The following is an 18,685-nucleotide window of genomic DNA, read 5'->3' as shown; positions in this document are numbered from 1 at the left end:
CTGGTTTAGTACTCTTCTACTGAGGCAAAGAATTATACATCTGTATAAGTATTCCACATGATATTAAACCAAGAAAATGAAACTGGACCATACCCTTAGAGATTCTAATTTAGAAGGCATCGGATTGTGCCAGGTATCTGAATGTTAACAAGTTTTCTGATGCACACCAACGTTTGAGCACACTGCCGTAGACTTTCTTTCCTGAGGACATTATTAACTTAAGCATCTAATATCTAAATTTTTATTTTCCTGATTTTTTCCCCACCATTACACTGTCTTCATTCCAAAAGCTGATTGTTAGTACTTAACAAGGGAGCAAACCCAATCATTATTATTTGTATTCAGGGGAGAATGATAGCTTCAAAATGGGTGCTACATTTAAAATACTTCTTAATTTTTTTGAATGTTTGAGTATCTGGAGCATATAGAGCAGTGTAGAACATTGTTCCCAGGTGATATTTTAAAATTCTATTATGTAGAGTTGGTAAAATAACATAAAGTCAGATATTCTCAAGAATAATCAGCAAATACTCAAATTGAATTCAAATTATGGAAAGTGGCAGAATTTTGGGTAGGGATAAAGGAGAAAATTTGAAAAACTTGAAGCTATGAACTGCTAAGGAGTACTGGCGGTACAGTAGTTAAGTGCTTGGCTACTAACTGAAAAGTCAGCAGTTTGAACCCACCAGCTGCTCACAGGAGAAAGATATGGCAGTCTACCTATGTAAAGATTTACAGCCTTGGAAACCCTATGGAGCAGTTCTACTCTGTCCTATAGGGTTGCTGAGTTGGAATTGACTTTACAGCAACGAGTCTGATTTTGAATTTTATGAACTGCTAGGAGCAAGTAAGATAGCTGGATACTCTTAATTATTTTTGCTTGCTCTAATTAGGTCTTAATAGCATCATCTCAGATAGATAAATATTTACCCTTAAATTTTTCTACATAAAAAAATTGCACAAATCTTCTTTAACAACTCATCCCAATTTTTAATAGCCCTATAATAAAAGTTTTTACACATTGGTTTTTTTAATACCCTGATGAAATTGCACGTATGCCACGTTAATTGAAGAGTTTGGAAAAGTCTGAAGATGAAGATGATAATTTAACTATTTGAACTGAACTCACATCAAGTAAATAGTTTTTAATGTATCAAGTTTTTAAAGTACTTTACATTGCACCAATTTTTTTAAGAACTAAAATAGTTGAACATTTGTGCTATAACTTATGAATTGTCCCACAGGATATATAAATTGTCATGTCAGTTCTCAGAAGAAATTCCACTAGTTTATTTTCCTATATCTGAAATCATCGTAGGCTTATTGAATAATTCTAATTGAAAGATACTTTTCTTCTAGAGAAGGACCATTTTATTCTCTTTAATTATTGAGATCCATGACTTACCTTCCAACTGTATACTTTGTGTAGAAAGAGGTATACATTGAAGAGTAGGATGTGTGTCCTTTTGTCATAGAGTCTGTGCAGAGTGCCACATCTTTCTTTCTTGGAGTGGCTGGTGGGTTCCAACCCCTGACCTTTTGGTTAGCAGCCAAGAGCTTAGCCCCTGCACCAGCAGGGTTCCTTTTGTGCACTTTAGCCTTAATAATTTCTTCTTTGTGTCTGTTTCTAGACAATATTGTTCATGAATGATATCTCTCTAGTCTTTCCATGGTTATTTCAGAATTCTTTTTCTCCTCTTTATACCCACTCTAGGGTTCTGATCCCACTGCATTCTCTGTACTTAACCAAGCCATCACTGGTCAAGTGGGTTTTATAGATGTTGAATTTTGCACAACCTGTGGAGAAAAAGGAGCAAGTAAACGATGTTCAGTATGCAAAATGGTAAGAATGAAGTCTCTTAAGTTCATTGATAACTGGTTTGGATTTTCTTCCAAGCTGATACTGGATTTTGATGTTCTATAAATTTAAGAGTTGACTTGTCTAGTACATTAGTTTTCTCATATAGCGCTAAGGTATTTTTTTTAAATAATATTTTATTGTGTTTAAGGTGAAAGTTTACACAACAAATTAGGTTCCCATTTAACAATTTCTACACAAATTATTCAGTGATACTGGCTACAACTTTCACGATGTGTCATCATTCTCATTCATTCTGTTCTTGTGGTACCATTTCCAGTATGTTAGCTCCCCTTCCCGCTTACCTTCTCGTCTTTCCTTTAAGGCTACAAGGTATTATATCTAATACTTAAGAAGTAGTTTTGGAAGAGACCTATAGTATAGATGTAGTTCTATACCCTACCTGTCTTCTGTTAAACTCCCAGGCTGCCTTAGCTTCAAAGCTGACCGCCCCAAAGAGAAAAAAAAAAAAATGAACGAATGAGAAAATAAAACATACAAAGATTATCTATAGAGCAGTGGTACTGAAGCTAGTACAGATATGGGAACCTAGAACGGGATAATTTTTAAATATACAGTTAACCCTTCTGATACTGACTTTAACTACCATCTCTTCATTAACTCTTGTAAAACTACAACTCCTTCTTGACAGTCACCAGTCTTTACCTCTTCTGGTCTGTGCTCTCCACCTCTGCCAGAGCTATCTTTATAAATGGCATATCTGATCATGTTCATCTCAAACACACATATTGCACACATGCAGATATCTGGGTACTCACCTGACCCCATAGATGTTAATTTTCTATTGATTTGAAGGTTGATAATTCTTTAGCATATTATATAAAACTCATCACAGTCTACCATAACCTGCTTCTCCAGCTTCATCTCCTTTACTTACTTATTTCTCTGAACTTCAACTTCCTTATGTGTGAAATGGGGCTAGAGTTGTGAATTAAATGACACCATCTTTATTGGTTAACTATTACTGCATTAAAAAAAACACTTAAAAACTCAGTGCTTAAAAAAAAAAAACTCAGTGCTTAAAACAACAATCATTTATTATTTTTCTCATGTTTGTGGTTGATTGGGCTTATCTGCGGCTGTCTGCTCCATATGTCCCTCATCCTCTTTGGACCAGTAGACTAACCTGAGCATATTCTGTGGCAATGGCGGAGACATAAGTGAACCACACAAGGTCTCTTGGGGCTTCACCTCCAAATTGCCATGCAGTCTCATTCTATTGGCCAAAACAAGTCATATGACAAAAATCTATAGTCAAAGCTCTTCCCTTTTAGTAAAAGGAGCTTTGAAATCACATAAGAAAGGGTATAGATGCACGGAAGAATGAATAATTGGGGCCAGTATTGTAATTGACAACACCATTTATTTACAAGGGCCTAGCAAGTGCTTGGCATATAAATGTTCAGTGAGGTTCATTCCCATGTCTTTACTGCCCCACTTGCAAAAGTCTAAGCTCTATTGACATCAAATTTCTTTCTGTCCTTGAACATGTAATTCATCTGCCCATTTCTGCATTTTTGTTCAAGGTATTCCCGTCACCAGGAATGCTGCTTTCCCATTTGTCTGTCTATGCTGACTTCCTGCAGCCAGAGTGAGTCACTGCTTCCTCTGTGCTCCCATTGCTTTTACTTCCTGTCCTATATTATAATCATTTAGGTGTCTCCCTCCCTCCATCCTGCCCCATCTTACACTTTCTCAACAACCCTAGGTTCCCCTGGGATAACAACTGTATTTCCTTTGTCATTATATTCTCACAAATAATAGCTTCTTAATAAACCATTTGTTAGTAGAATGTTCTGTAGACTTTCTTAAATAGCTATAATTTTTTTAAGTGTAAGCTAAAAATTATAAGTCTAGACCAGGATATATTCACACATCATGGTTTTAAAATAAAGTATGGAAAGCAACATTTTACAACCTATTTCTTGGTTTAATGCATAGTTGCAAAACCATGCAGTCACAGCTCTTGAAATAAAAATAAATCTACAATTGCTTTCAGGTAATATACTGTGATCAAACCTGCCAGAAAATACACTGGTTTACACATAAAAAAATCTGTAAGAATCTGAAGGACATTTATGAGAAGCAACAATTGAAAGCTGCCAAAGAAAAGAGAAAAGAGGAGAATGGTATGTATATAAAAACTGAGCTCATGCCACTTCTCAGTGGAGAGAGGAGTGGTAGATGATATTAACACAGGGCACACAGGAACTGATTCTTCTCTGGGGACCAAGGAAGCTCAGACATGACCAACATAAGGGTCACACTGCAATTTAGTGTGTCCCTATTTTGAGTCTTTGGGATAATGCATAGAATGTGGTCAGTCTGGATCCCACTGAAAACAAGGAGGAATGTAGTTTGTTCCACATTCTACTTTCTAGTGCATGAGGCAGCCCTGGGACAACGGGACTTCAATGTGTATTTACCTATATTCTGCTCATGAAGGATCTTAAGGCCTTAGGATAAGAAACTATAATTTCTGCTAATGGCTACCAAAGGATTTTAAGGTCGGAAGCCTTTAAACTTTTTAAATTTCAGAACTAAAGATGAAATTACAGAGTTAATTTTTTTTTTTAATAATGCTTTAAGTGAAAGTTAACAGTTCGAGTTAGTTTCTCATACAAAAATTTATACACACATTGTTATGTAACCCTAGTTTGCTCTCCCTATAATGGGACAGCACACTTCTATTTTCCACCCCGGATTTCCCATGTCCATTCAACCAGCTCCTGTCCCTTTTTGCCTTTTCATCTCGCCTCCAGACAGGAGCTGCACATTTAGTCTCATGTATCTACTCGAGCTAAGAAGCACACACTACACCAGTATCATTTTATGTCCCATAGTCCAGTCTAATTTTTGTCTGAAGAGTTGGCTTCAAGAATGGTTTCAGTTCTGGGCTAACAGAGTCTGGGGGCCATGTCTTCTGGGGTCCCTGCAGTCTCAGTCAGACCATTAAGCCTGGTCTTTTTACTAGAATTTGAGTTCTGTACCCCAGTTTTCTTCTGCTCCATCAGGGACTCTCTGTTGTGTTCCTGGTCAGGGCAGTCATTGGTAGTAGCTGGGCACCATCTAGTTATTCTGGTCTCAGGCTGATGGAATCTCTGGTTTTTGTGGCCCTTTCTGTCTCTTGGGCTAGTATTTCCCTTATGTCTTTGGTGTTCTTCATTCTCTTTTGCTCCAGGTGGGTTGGAACCAATTGATGTATCTTAGATGGCCGCTTGCTCTCTTTTAAGACCCCAGATGCCACTCACCAAAATGGAATGCAGAACATTTTCTTAATAAACTGTGTTGTTCCAGTTGACCTAGATGTCCCCTGAAATCATGGTCCCCAGACTCCTGCCCCTGCTACTCTGTCCCTCAAAGTATTTGGTTGTATTCAGGAAACTTCTTAGCTTTTGGTTTAGTCCATTTGTGCTGACTTCCCCTGTAGTGTGTGTTGTCCTTCCCTTCACCTAAGATAATTCTTATCTATCGTCTAGTTAGTGAATACCCCTCTCCCTTTCTTCCCACCATCATAACCATCAAAGAATGTTTTCTTCTGTGTTTAAACCTTTTGTTGAGTTCTTATAATAGTGGTCTCATAAAACATTTGTCCTTTTGTGACTAATTTCATTCAGCATAATGCCTTCCAGATTCATCCATGTTATGTTTCTCGGATTCCTCATTGTTCTTTATTGTTGCATAGTATTCCAATGTGTGTATATACCATAGTTTGTTTATCCATTCGTGCATTGATAGGCAGCTAGGTTGTTTCCATCTTTTTGCTATTGTGAACTGTGCTGCAGTGAACATGGGCGTGCATATATCTATTTGTGTGATGGCTCTTATTTCTCTAGGATATATTCCAAGGAGTGGGATTGCTGGATCGTATGGTAATTCTATTTCTAGCTTTTTAAGGAAGCGCCAAATCGATTTCCAAAGTGGTTTTACCATTTTACATTCCCACCAGCAGTGTGTAAGTGTTCCAGTCTCTTCACAACCTCTCCAACATTTATTATTTTTGTATTTTGGATTAATGCTAGCCTTGTTGGGGTGAGATGGTATCGCACTGTAGTTTTGATTTGTATTTCTCTAATGGCTAATGATCGTCAGCATTTCCTCATCTGGTAGCTGCCTGAATGTCTTCTTTGATGAAGTGCCTGTTCATATCCTTTGCCCATTTTTTAGTTGGGTTGTCTTTTTGTCGTTGAGGTTTTGCAGTATCTTGCAGATTTTAGAGATTAGATGCTGATCAGAGTTGTCATAGCCAAAAATTTTTTCCCTGTCTGTAGGTTGTCTTTTTACTCTTTTGGTGAAGTCTTTTGATCAGCATAAGTGTTTGATTTTTAGGAGTTCCCAGTTGTCTAGCTTCTCTTCTGGTGCTTGTGCATTGTTAGTAAGGTTTTGTATTCTGTTTATGCGATGTATTAGGGCTCCTAGCATTGTCCCTATTTTTTCTTCCATGATCTTTATTGTTTTAGATTTTATACGGTCTTTGATCTGCTTTGAGTTAGTTTTTGTGCATGGTGTGAGGTATGGGTCTTGTTTCATTTTTTTGCAGATAGATATCCAGTTATGCCAGCACTATTTGTTAAAGAGACTGTCTTTTCCCCAGTTAATGGACTTTGGGCCTTCGTCAAATACCACCTGCTCATGGGTGGATGAATTTACATGTGGATTCTCAATTCTGTTACATTGGTCTGTGTGTCTATTGTTGTACCAGTACCAGGTTGTTTTGACTACCGTGGTGGTGTAATAGGTTCTAAAATCAGGTAGTGTGAGGCCTCCCACTTTGTTCTTCTTCTTCAGTAATGCTTTACTTATCTGTGGCCTCTTCCCTTTCCATATGAAGTTGGTGATTTGTTTCTCTGTCTCATTAAAAAATGCTGCTGGGGGGGACTTCATACCATCAAGAAAGCAGCGCCGGGAGCAGAGTGCATCCTTTGGACCAGGGTCCCTGCACAAAGAAGCTCCTAGTCCAGGGGAACACTGAAGAGAAGAAGGCCAACAGAGAGAAAAAGGCTTCCCCTGGAGCTGACACCCTGAATTTGGACTTTTAGCCTACTTTAACTGTGAGGAAATAAACTTCTCTTCATTAAAACCATCCACTTGTGGTTTTTCTGTTATAGCAGCACTAGATGACTAAGACAGAATTTGATACTGAGAGAGTGGGGTGCTGCTCTAACAGATACCTAAAATGTGGAAGCGGTTTTGAAACTGTGAATGGATAGAGGTGCGGCAGTGTCAGAGGACCAGCAACAGCAGAGAAACTGCAATGGCAGAGAACCAACAGCAACAGAACCAGGAGACCAGTGCGAGACAGCAGCCCTGGAGCAGACCCACGGAGTGAGAGAGCTGAGTGTCTGTGCGCAGGAGGCTTCCTGGCTGAGTGGGGTGCCTCTGGGCACTTATCGGTGGAGCTAGGCTTGCTGACCCATGAAGCAAGGGAGCTGAGTGCCTGTGCGCAGGAGGCTTCCTGGCAGAGTGGGGTGCTTCCGGGCACTTAACGGTGGAGCTTTGGAACACTTGCCCCAGCAGGGCAGATGCGAGCTTGAGACCTGCGGGCCAAGAGGCCACGGGAAGCAGAAGCTGAAGAGACAAGGGACACAAGAAGCTGAGCTGCTTCAGTCTCAAAAGGTATGGCCATGACCTCAGGGGTTTCAAAGGGTGGCGCCATGGCCTCTGGTGTTTCTAAGGGTGGAGTTGTCACTCCAATGGACTAGGAGAATGGTGCGCCTGAAGCCAAGGGAGCAGAGTTGCTGTCCCAGGGGGCCTGGAAGGCAGAGCTGAAGCCCAGGGCCAGTGGGCCTCCACTCAGAATCCAGAGACTGTGGCCAATACCTAGAGTCTGGAGGGGGGGGCCATTATGTAAATTGCCTCAGAGAACAGAAGATTATTTTCAAAGCCTTGAGGGCTAATGTAATGTTTTCTGCTGACTTGCTTGGTGCCTGTTATCCCTTCCCATTTGTAATGGAAATGTCTAGCTTGTGCCTGTTCTGCCATTGTACCTTTGGAAGCAGATAACTTGTATTCTGGATTTCACAGATAAAGAGGAATTTTTGGATTTTGGACTTGGAGTTAAGACTTTTGCTGTGTTATGATGGGGTAAATATGTTTTCCATGTTGCAAGGATGTGATTTTTTTGCAGGCCAAAGGGTAGAATGTCATGGATTGAATTATGTCCCCCCAAAAATGTGTATCAGTTTGGCTGGGCCATGATTGCCGGTATTGTGTGATTTTCCCATGTGTGGTAAATCCTGCCACTATGATGTTAATGAGGGGGGATGGGCGGCAGTTGTGTTAGTGAGGCAAGACTCAATCTAGAAGACTGGATTGTGTCCTGAGGCAATCTCTTGAGATATAAAAGACAGAAGTGAGCAGTGAGACAGAAAGCCCTTTAGCTCAATACACCTGCAGCCACAAAACTCAAATTTTTACATATCCAATTGTTAAAAAAAAAAAAAGCCCAAATAAGCAAGAAAGCAGTGCTGGGAGCAGAGTGTGTCCTTTGGACTGGGGTCCCTGAGCAGAGAAGCTCCTAGTCCAGGGGAACACTGAAGAGAAGAAGGCTGATATAGAAAAAGCCTTCTCCTGGAGCTGACGCCCTGAATTTGGACTTTTAGCCTACTTTAACTGTGAGGAAATAAACTTCTCTTCGTTAAAACCAAAAAAAAAAAAAAAAAAAAAAAAAGCTGTTGGAATTTGGATTGGGATTGCATTGTATCTGTAGATTGCTTTGGGTAGAATTGACATTTTCACAATGTTGAGTCTTCCTATCCATGAGCAAGGTATGTGTTTCCACTTATGTAGGTCTCTTTTGGTTTCTTGCAGTAGTGTCTTGTAGTGTTCTTTGTATAGGTCTTTTATGTCTGGTTAGATTTATTCCTAAGTATTTTGTCTTCTTGGGGGCTATTGTAAATAGTATTGATTTGGTGATTTCCTCTTCAAAGCTCTCTTTGTTGGTGTAGAGGAATCCAACTGATTTTTGTATGTTTATCTTGTATCCTGAAACTTTGCTGAAATCTTCTATTAGTTCCAGTGGTTTTCTTGTGGATTCTTTGGGGTTTTTCTGTGTATAAGATCATGTCATCTGCAAAGAGAGATACTTTGACTTCTTCCCTACCAATTTGGATGCCCTGTATTTCTTTTTCTAACCTAATTGCTCTGGCTAGGACCTCCAGCACAATGTTGAGTAACAGAGGCGATAAAGAGCATCCTTGTCTGGTTCTCATTCTCCAGAGGAGTACTTTCAGACTCTCTCCATTTAGAGCGATGTTGGCTTTTGGCTTTGAATAAATGCCCTTTATTATGTTGAGGAATTGCCCTCCTATTCCTATTTTATTGAGAGTTTTTATCATGAATGGGTGTTGGACTTTGTCAAATGCCTTTTCTGCATTGACTGATAAGATCATGTGGTTCTTTTATTTATGTGATGGATTACACTGATTGTTTTTTGTAATATTGAACCATCCCTGCATACCTGGTATGAATCTCACTTGGTCATGGTGAATTATTTTTTTGATATGTTTTGAATTCTATTGGCTAGACTTTTTTTGAGGGTTTTTGTGTCAATGTTCATGAGGGATATTGGTCTATAATTTTCTTTTTTTGTGATGTCTTTACCTGGTTTTGGTATCAGGGTTATACTGGTTTCATAGAATGAGTTTGGGAGTATCCCATCCTTTCCTATGCTCTGAAATACCTTTAGCAGTAGTGGTGTTAACTCTTCTCTGAAAGCTTGGTAGAATTCTCCAGTGAAGCCATCAGGGCCAGGGCTTTATTTATTTATTTATTTTTAAATAGAATCGTATTTTTGTATTTAGTTAAATTTTGCGTATGTGTGTTTTTATAAAAATAAATTAGATAAGATTCAAAAACCCTTCCCTCTCTCCAAGGATAGTTGTGAAAATTAAGCAACATAAAACAGCAGAGTCTCAGTGCACAGCCAGCCGGAGCTGCACCTTCCTACTCTCATTAGCCCTTGATTAGTAGACACTTCCTGACACAGTTTCTGCTTATACTCTCCCTACCTAGCAACCCTGCCCTCTATCTTGCCCCTTTCCACCAATTCTGCATTCTTCTTTGGTTCATTCATACACTCATCCCATCCATTTACATGCTCTGAGTACCATTTATAAGGCATGCACTGTGCTAAATGCTGGAAATTTTTAAATGAATGAAAAGAAGCCTGTCTGCACTCTGGATTTTATAGTCCATGGTCAGAGAGCCAGTTTAAAGTCCACTTTTGTCACGGTGCTCTCTGCCCCCACAATGACACTTGTTTATTAACAAGAGATCAGACCCTCCTCCAAGCAGAGCTCTCCTTCCTTAGAGTTGAGGAGATTTCTTGTATGTGCCCCTGTGCCCTTGCCTGGCATGATTCCTAGCACACAGTGTTGTTGTTGTTAGGTACCGTCGAGTCAGTTCCAACTCATAGTGACCCTACGTACAACAGAAAGAAACATTGCCTGGTCTTTGCTGTCCTAACAATCCTTGTTATGTTTGAACCCATTGTTGCAGCCATTGTATCACCAGGGCTTTTTTTTCTTGGGAGCTTTTTAATTACCTTTTCAATCTCTTCTTTTGTTATAGGTTTGTTTAGTTGTTCTACCTCTGTTTGTGTTAGTTTCGGTAGATAGTATGTTTCTAGAAATTTGTCCACTTCCTCTAGGTTTTCAAATTTGTTAGAATACAATTTTTCATAGTATTCTGTTTTGATTCTTTTAATTTCAGTTGGGTCTGTTGTGATATCGCCCATCTCATTTCTCATTCGGGTTATTTGCTTCCTCTCTTGTTTCTCTTTTGTCAGTTTGAACATTGGTATATCGATTTTGTTGATCTTTTCAAAGAACCAGCTTTTGGTCTTGTTAACTCTTTTGATAGTTTTTCTATTTTCTATTTCATTTAATTCTGCTCTAATTTTTATTATTTGCTTTCTTCTGGTGCCCGAGGACTTCTTTTACTGCTCTCTTTCTATTTGTTCAAGTTGTAGGGTTAATGTTTTGATTCTGGCCCTTTCTTCTTTTTGGATATATGCATTTATTGCTATAAATTGACCTCTGAGCACTGCTTTTGCTGTGTCCCAAAGGGTCTGGTAGGATTTATTTTCATTCTCATTTGATTCTGTGAATTTCTTTATTCCATCCTTAATTTCTTCTATAACCAAGTAGTTTTTCACCAAGGTGTTGTTCAGTTTCCATGTGTTTGATTTTTTCCTTTTTCTGTTATTGATTTCTACTTTTATGGCTTTATGGTTGGAAAAGATGCTTTGTAATATTTTGATGCTTTGGATTCTGTTAAGGCTTGCTTTATGGCCTAATATGTGTTTTTTCTGGAGAATTTTCCATGTGCGTTGGGAAAAAAAGTATACTTGGCTGCTCTTGGTTGGAGTGTTCTGTATATGTCTATGAGATCAAGTTGGTTGATCGTGGCATTTAGATTTTCCGTGTCTTTATTGAGCTTCTTTCTGGATGTTCTGACCTTCATCAAAAGTGGTGTGTTAAAGTCTCCTACTATTATTGTGGAGCTGTCTCTCTTTTCAGTGCTGTTAGAGTTTGTTTTGTGTATTTTGGAGTTCTGTCATTGGGTGCCTAAATATTTATTATGGTTATGTCCTCCTGGTGTGTTGACCCTTTAATCATTACGTAGTGTCCTTCCTTATCCATTGTGGTGGATTTTACTTTAAAATCTGTTTCGTCAGAGATTAATATCGCCTCTCCTGCTCTTTTTTGATTGCTTGATCTATTTTTTTCCATCCTTTGAGTTTTAGTTCGTGTCTTTAAGTCTAAGGTGAGTCTCTTGTAGGCAGCATATAGATGGTTATTTATTTATTTTATTCATTCTGCCATTCTCTGTCTCTTTATTGGTGCATTTAGTCCATTACATTCAGCATAATTATTGATAGGTATGAATTTAGTGCTGTCATTTTGATGTCTTTTTTTGTGTGTTGTTGACGGTTTCTTTGTTCCACTTAATTTTCTGTGCTGAGTTGTTTTTCTGTTTGTATTTTCTTTTCATCTTTGTCATTGTTGTTGATTTTATATTTGATGAATCTTTATGTTTTTCTCATTTGTTTTGATGTGTAGGATTGTTAGTTTCCTTTGTGGTTGCCTTAATATTTACCCCTATTTTTCTAAGTCTAACCAATTTTTTATTTCTTTATATCGCCTTGACTTCCTCTCCATATGAAAAATTCATGACTACATTTTTTAGTCCCTCTTTTTTTTTTAAATGCTGTCATCTTTTACATATTGACCTCTGTGTTTCCCAATTTTTAGTGTTTTAGCTTTGATATATTTTTGTGACTTCCCTGTCAGGGTTTATATCTGGTTGTTCTGTCCTGTGTTCTAGTCTTGGGTTGTTATCTGATGTTATTGATTTTCTAACTGGAGGACTCCTTTTAGTATTTCTTGTAATTTTGGTTTGGTTTTTGCAAATTCCCTAAACTTCTGTTATCTCAAAATGCTGTAATTTCGCCATCATATTTGAGAGACAGTTTTGCTGGATATATAATTCTTGGCTGGCAGTTTTGTATCTTCAAGGCTTTATATATGGCATCCCATTGCCTTCTTGCCTGCATGGTTTCTGCTGAGTAGTACGAGCTTAGTCTTATTGACTCTCCTTTGTAGATGACCTTTTGTTTATCCCTAGCCACTCTGAAAATTCTCTCTTTATCTTTGGTTTTGGCAAGTTTGATTATAATATGTCTTGGTTACTTTCTTTTGGGATCTACCTTATATGGGATTTGATAAGTATCTTGGATAGATATCTTCTCATCTTTCATGATATCAGGGAAGTTTTCTGCCAATAAATATTCTATAATTCCCTCTGTATTTTCTGTTATCCACCTCTGTTCTGGTACTCTAATCACTCATAGGTTATTCCTCTTGATAGAGTCCACAAAATTCTTAGGGTTTCTTCATTTTTTAAAATTCTTTTATGTGATTTTTCCTCAAATAAATTGGTGTCAAGTGCTTTATCTTTGACTTCTGTTGCCTCAGTTCTGCTCCTGTGACTCTCTATTGAGTTGTCTAATTCTGAAATTTTGTCATTATTCATTTGCATTTCTTTGCTGTCTCTCTGCGGGTTCTTGCAGCCCATTAAATTTGTCATTTTGCTCTCCTATAATCTTAAATTCCTCTATTGCTTTGTCTGTGTGTTCCTTGGCTTGTTTTCCGTTTTGCCTGATCTCCTTCCTGATCTCTTGAAGAATTCTGTATATTAATCTTTTGTTTTCTACCTCCAGTAATTCCAAGAAATTCTTTTCCTCTGGAAAATTTCTTGATTCTTTCTTTCTGAAGCTTGCTGAAGCCATCATGGTCTGCCTCTTTCTGTGATTTGATATTGACTGTTGTCTACAAACCATCAATAAGTTATTACATTTATTTATTTTATGTTCACTTACTATTTCCTAGGTTCTTGTTTTGTTTTATTTTGATATGCCCAAATAGGCTGCTTGTGTGAGCTAGTTTGATTATTGGTGCCTTTGAAGCTCTAACGTCCTGTCACCAGGTGGTTATATCTGTTACTAGGTAAGTGAGCCCAGGAGTCCATTTACTTTCCTTGTCTGGATTCAGCTCAGGTGTCCAGGTAGTCGGTCACCAAATGTGTGGTGCAGGCTCTCACCTACAGTCCTAGATGGGCAGATGTGATTGGAGTAGGCACAGGTATCTGGCTGCAGTAGGGGGTCGTGCACTGAGCAAGACGGGGCTGATGGTTACCCCTGAGTGTCTGGGAGGAAAGCCTGTCTCTGTTCCATAGACTGCGTAGGTGGGTGGGTTTTGCACCTGGACTCTGGGCAGCCAGTGCTGTTGGCTGTAAGGACTGGGAGGCATCAGTTATTCTTGTACCCCTGTTATAGATGGCTAGTTGGTGTGGGTGGAGACACCAGTGCTCAGGCCCCTGATGTAGGCAGGTGAGGACCCTCCTTAATGGGCAGAGTGGCGTCAAATGTCACAAACCTGCTACTCCACCATATAGCTGATACATTTGAAGTTAAGCTTCAGGTATGTACCGTGTTGTACTGTGTTAATGAAGGCATGTTGAAATGGGCCCACACAGGTCTGTGCAGGGGTGAAAGGCATTCAAAGTCCGAGAACCCCTTTATGCATGTGTCAAGGCTGCTGTGCCTGCCCTGAGTTCTCCGGTTTAGGGGAACTGGCAGATTATTTTTTCCTGTTTGTTAATTTGTTCCTTTTCCATGGGCGGGAGAATGGCTCATGGCACCTGACTAGTCCTTCTCCTGCCCCAGCGGCCTCAGCAGTTGCTGAAGCCACCCAGGATGGATTCAGAGCAGGGAGGGAGCAGGTAAATGGGAGAGAGTTTCTTCCCAAATGGGGTGTTTTATGATCCACATGGTAGGTTAGGTGCATGTACTTATCTTTTGCCAATTGAGCACCGCTTTTCACTGTTTCTGGAGGCTTGAGTAAACTCTTTGCCGCTCAGCCTCTCCCAATTTGGAAAATGCATCCTGAATACCAAGGCTTGCCTGACCGTGCACAACAGCCGATCTAGCCTGCAAGGATATAGAATAAATTTATAAATTACAGATTGCGTTGCACATCTAATGTGCATATTAAATTTCTACAAGTATCAGAGAGCGAGTTCCCTGTTATTTTCCTCTCCATCCTTCATTTTCATCAGAGACAGTGAATTGCATCACCAGCAACTGATATTGAGGAGAAGGAGGAGGAGCCCTCCCCACCCCCCACCACCACCCCAGAGAACATATCACATGTTCTTGGGGAATACGTGTAATTTGAAAAAGTTGCTCAGGTGATTCTGATGCTAGGCATTTCCACCTCCATCCCTCAAGGAACTATGCTCCCTTTACCACTTGATTGAGAAACATTGTATTAGTGGGACTGAATGATCTGTACAAAATTAAACCATTTAATATTATTAAGAGAATAAGGCTGTCTGACTGCCGTGCATTCTGTTTCCTGGATCAGACTTTTTACCTTGTGTGTTGTAGGCTGAGAATAATGCTGTTCATACACTAAGTAGGCCATCTTGAGAGAATAGAACTGTCGGAATGAGACCTTCCAATTATTAAGCATCAGCCACATGTCACACATTCAAGGTGTTCTAATCACCTTTATTCTTAACAAATGTAGGATAGGCTTTATTATCCACACTTTATAGATAAGGGAACAACCTCACAGAGGCAGTTACCTGCCTCCAAACATCAAGCTAATTAATGGCAATGCTGTTTTCGAATACAGATTTTGTCAGATCTTAAACATCTATCGTGATTAAGAGGGTCTGGCTTTGGAGCCAGAGGCCTGAGTTCAAAAACTGACTCTTCTGTTTACAAGCTGTACAACCTTGAGCAAGTGGTTTAAACTTCTCTTCTCAGTTTTCCCATTTGTAAAATGGAAATAATAATGTGTTTACCTCCTGCAGATATAATGAGGATTACATGAACTAATGTGTGTAAAGCTCTTAAAGAGTGTCTGGCACATGTTAGGAGCAAAATACCTTTTTTTTTTTGCCTTTTATCAGATGGCAAACTCGATGTCAATTCTAATTGCATTAATGAAGAGCAGCCAGAAGCTGAAACGGATCCCTCCCAAGAGGATGCTGATCAAGAGGATTCCAGTCCTAAAGATCCTGTGGAAGGGGACGAAGAGTCTCACAAGAGTGATGCTGGGTTGGAAGGTGTACAAGATGGTCCTGCAGGTCCACAGGCGTCTGAGGAGTAAAAGACAGCAAGTGACAGCCCGATGCTCCTCACCCCAGCAGGTGGCTGGAAAACTCACATGACCATGTCCTCATTGCCTCATGACACCTGCATGCCACTATGGCAGGGTCCCACATTTCCTAGAATAGATGCTTCCAAGCAAAGCTCTGTCTACTTCACACTAATTTCCTATCGATTTCTGGTCTGTAATTGGACAAATATTCCTATGGAAAAAGAAAGTTTTCAAAATATAGGATAAACATTTCCACTCCCTTTTTGAGGCCTGCTTTTCAGCAGTTGTTCTCAATGGAAAATAAACTCCCTTAAAGAAGAAACATAGGCTCCAGGGAGCCAAGGAGCAAGTAGAACAGGTGTGAGAGAGAGGTGATTTTCAGGAAAGAAAAATCTTATAGCCACAGAGAAGGGTAGTGAAAAGAATTGTTACTTATATGTGAATAAAATGCATACAAATAGCATTTGCAGTAGTGAACTTCTACTTATTAAGGTGCAATATACTAAAGAAAAACTTTATGTTAAAAGATCTTTGCCGTAGTTCGGCCGATGGTAGTATTTTTATAGAAATTATCCTGCACAGTCTAAACTTTAGGTAGTTCCTGCAGTGACTTTTTATCCATAGCATTTGTAACTTCAGAAATGTCAAATCCTTCAGAAGGAACTAAGGCATAGCTAGATTATCTTAGCACGTGGATTAAAAGAGATGGTTCGTCGTATTTTTAATTAAATAATTGCTAAAAAGATGATTTGTCGCATTTTTGATTAAATAATTGATGAACATACAATCATTGTCAGACTAATCTATGTGCCATACTCCCACCTGGAAGGCTGACTGTTATCTTCCTGTAAGCTTTTCATGTCCAGAAACTGTGATTTACAACTATCGTTTATGGAAAGTCCTGGCATTAGTTTTTAATGTATGTAGTATTTAAACAGAGCACGAGTGTGTGTTATCTGAAGATAGTGCTGTGTCTCGAGGTTTCTTGTATTGATTGTAAAATAAATTGTGCCTACTATTATAAATAACTCACATTTTGTTTCATGGTTTATTGCTGTCTATGGGAGGGGGCAAATATTAGAGAACCTAACAAATATTAGGCAATTTAGCAAATTCCCTAGTCATTTTAATATATGTAATTATAGATCAAAATCTAGAATTCTCACCTCACTTTACTGATCAAATTATTTGATATTGCTAGTTATCTTCCTTGCACTCAGTTACTTTTCTTCCAGATTTTCCTTGCCCTAACACATACACCTTCTAACACACCCTATACCAACCACACTGTTCCAGGAAGACTTTATGTGAGTAGAGTAGATGGTAAGGATTAACTGGGTAGGAATTTAGCAGGCAAATTTTGTCTGAACTTGTCAATCATGACATGCCTTTCTTGGAAAATAGTATCATTTATTAAGGTAACTCATCTCTACATGGATAAACATTCGTCTTTAAGTAGTAAAACAGTCCTAGGCATCCCTCTTCCACAAACATGCTTTTTACCAGAATTTCCTCTTTTTTTATTTTGTTTGTTGTTATCATTCTCCTTTTTCTCACCCTACTCTCTGTCTTATACTGTGCTGGGCCCTGGCAAAAGGGTATGGTCCTTATTTTGAATACCATAGATGATTGTGAAAAAGCAGAAGGAAATAAGAAAAATGAAGAGGTGTGGCAATGTAAAGGTGATTTTTTTCCATCATTGAGATGAATTGCTAATATGGATAGGAACCCTTAACACAGTGATGTTGTGTGCCGTTGAGTTGATTCCAACTCATAGGGACCCAAAGTGACAGAGTAGAACTGCCTCATAGGGTTTCCTAGGCTGTAATCTTTATGGGAGCAGATTGCCAGGTCTTTTCTCCCATGGAGCTGCTGGGTGGGTTCAAACTGCCAACTTTTCAGTTTGCAGCCCAGCGCTTAACCACTGTGCCACCAGGGTTCGTAACACTGATAACTGGCATAAATAGAAACTTTAAAATTGGACAAACAGGACTTGAGGCATAAGCCAGGTCAATATCAAAATTGTCCTCAGATGTGTGTCATGGAAGAGGCTGTAAGGAAATGAAGTTTAAGAGAAAATGGGCTGATTATAACTCCTCGATCATCACAGATAATCTAAGATGGACTCTTTCTACTATAATACCATCCAAACAAGTGGTCATGCTACTTTTTTTTTTTTTTACTATGTTAACATATTTTGAATATGCTATGAAGAAACTTCTCTCAATCAAAAAATGGGACCTAAAGAGACTGCCACCAACTCCGGCTGCTGAAGCTACCCATCCCAAGGCCTGATTGGTCAGTGTGGTCCTCGGTTCTGCAATCCCCTGATAACTTCTTCTTTTGAATAAATTATCAGAGTTGATTTCTGTTGTTTGCAACCAAAGAACTTGAACCTGAACTCATGCTCCATAGATAAATCCCTTCCTTAATTGGAGCTTGTTTTCCATCCATCCCTACAAAATAAAGCAGGTTAAGCTGTCTGTGTTTACCAAACTTCAGTCAAAACACAGTTTTTGACATATTCTTATACTACATTTATTATAATTTTTCTTCAAATTAAGCCACACTTTTAATTAAAATAGATTTTTAGAAGGAAGCTTTATGTTATTAAAATCCAGTTGCCGAAAGTAGCCATCCAAGGTACAACAATTGGTCTTTATTCACCTGCAGCAACAGAGGAAGAAGATGACTCAGGAATAGGAGGAATTGGAATGTGGGCTAATTGCCTCCATGAACAACTCCCTCCTTTGCCATGAAACCAGAAGAACTGGATGGTGACAAGCTACCGTTAACTGAAGATTTTTTTTTTTATTGTACTTCAGGTGAAGCTTACAAAACAGTTTCTCATAAAACAGTAGTACACATACTGTTTTATGACATTGGTTAACAACCCAACAACATGTCAACCCTCTCCCCTCTTGACCTTTTTATTTTTGATGAAAATATACAGTGCCAAAGATACACCATTTCAAAAATTTCTACATGCACAGTTCAGTGACATCAACTACGCTCTTCCAATTGTGCTGCTATCCTCACTTTAGATGAAGGCTTACAGAACAAAATAGTTTCTCATTTAACAGTTAGTACACATGTTGCCCTATGACAATGGTTAACAACCTCACAACACATC

The 18,685-nt window shown here is 39.0% G+C and overlaps 1 protein-coding gene across 1 annotated transcript in view; it reads left to right on the top strand.

The window, feature by feature from the left end:
- Window positions 1-17,631, top strand: part of ANKMY2 (ankyrin repeat and MYND domain containing 2) — a 52,568-nt gene extending 34,937 nt beyond the window's left edge. Inside the window, exons 8-10 of the mRNA XM_004377420.2 lie at window positions 1,715-1,843; window positions 3,879-4,008; window positions 15,362-17,631. Coding sequence (XP_004377477.1) covers window positions 1,715-1,843; window positions 3,879-4,008; window positions 15,362-15,561 — 459 coding nt within the window. The 3' untranslated portion in view covers window positions 15,562-17,631. The remainder of the gene's footprint in view (window positions 1-1,714; window positions 1,844-3,878; window positions 4,009-15,361) is intronic.
- The last annotated feature ends 1,054 nt before the right edge of the window (window positions 17,632-18,685 follow it).

Source organism: Trichechus manatus, unplaced genomic scaffold (assembly GCF_000243295.1).
Source record: "Trichechus manatus latirostris isolate Lorelei unplaced genomic scaffold, TriManLat1.0 scaffold00050, whole genome shotgun sequence".
NCBI lineage: Eukaryota > Metazoa > Chordata > Mammalia > Sirenia > Trichechidae > Trichechus > Trichechus manatus.
This window is presented reverse-complemented; position numbering and strand designations above follow the sequence as displayed.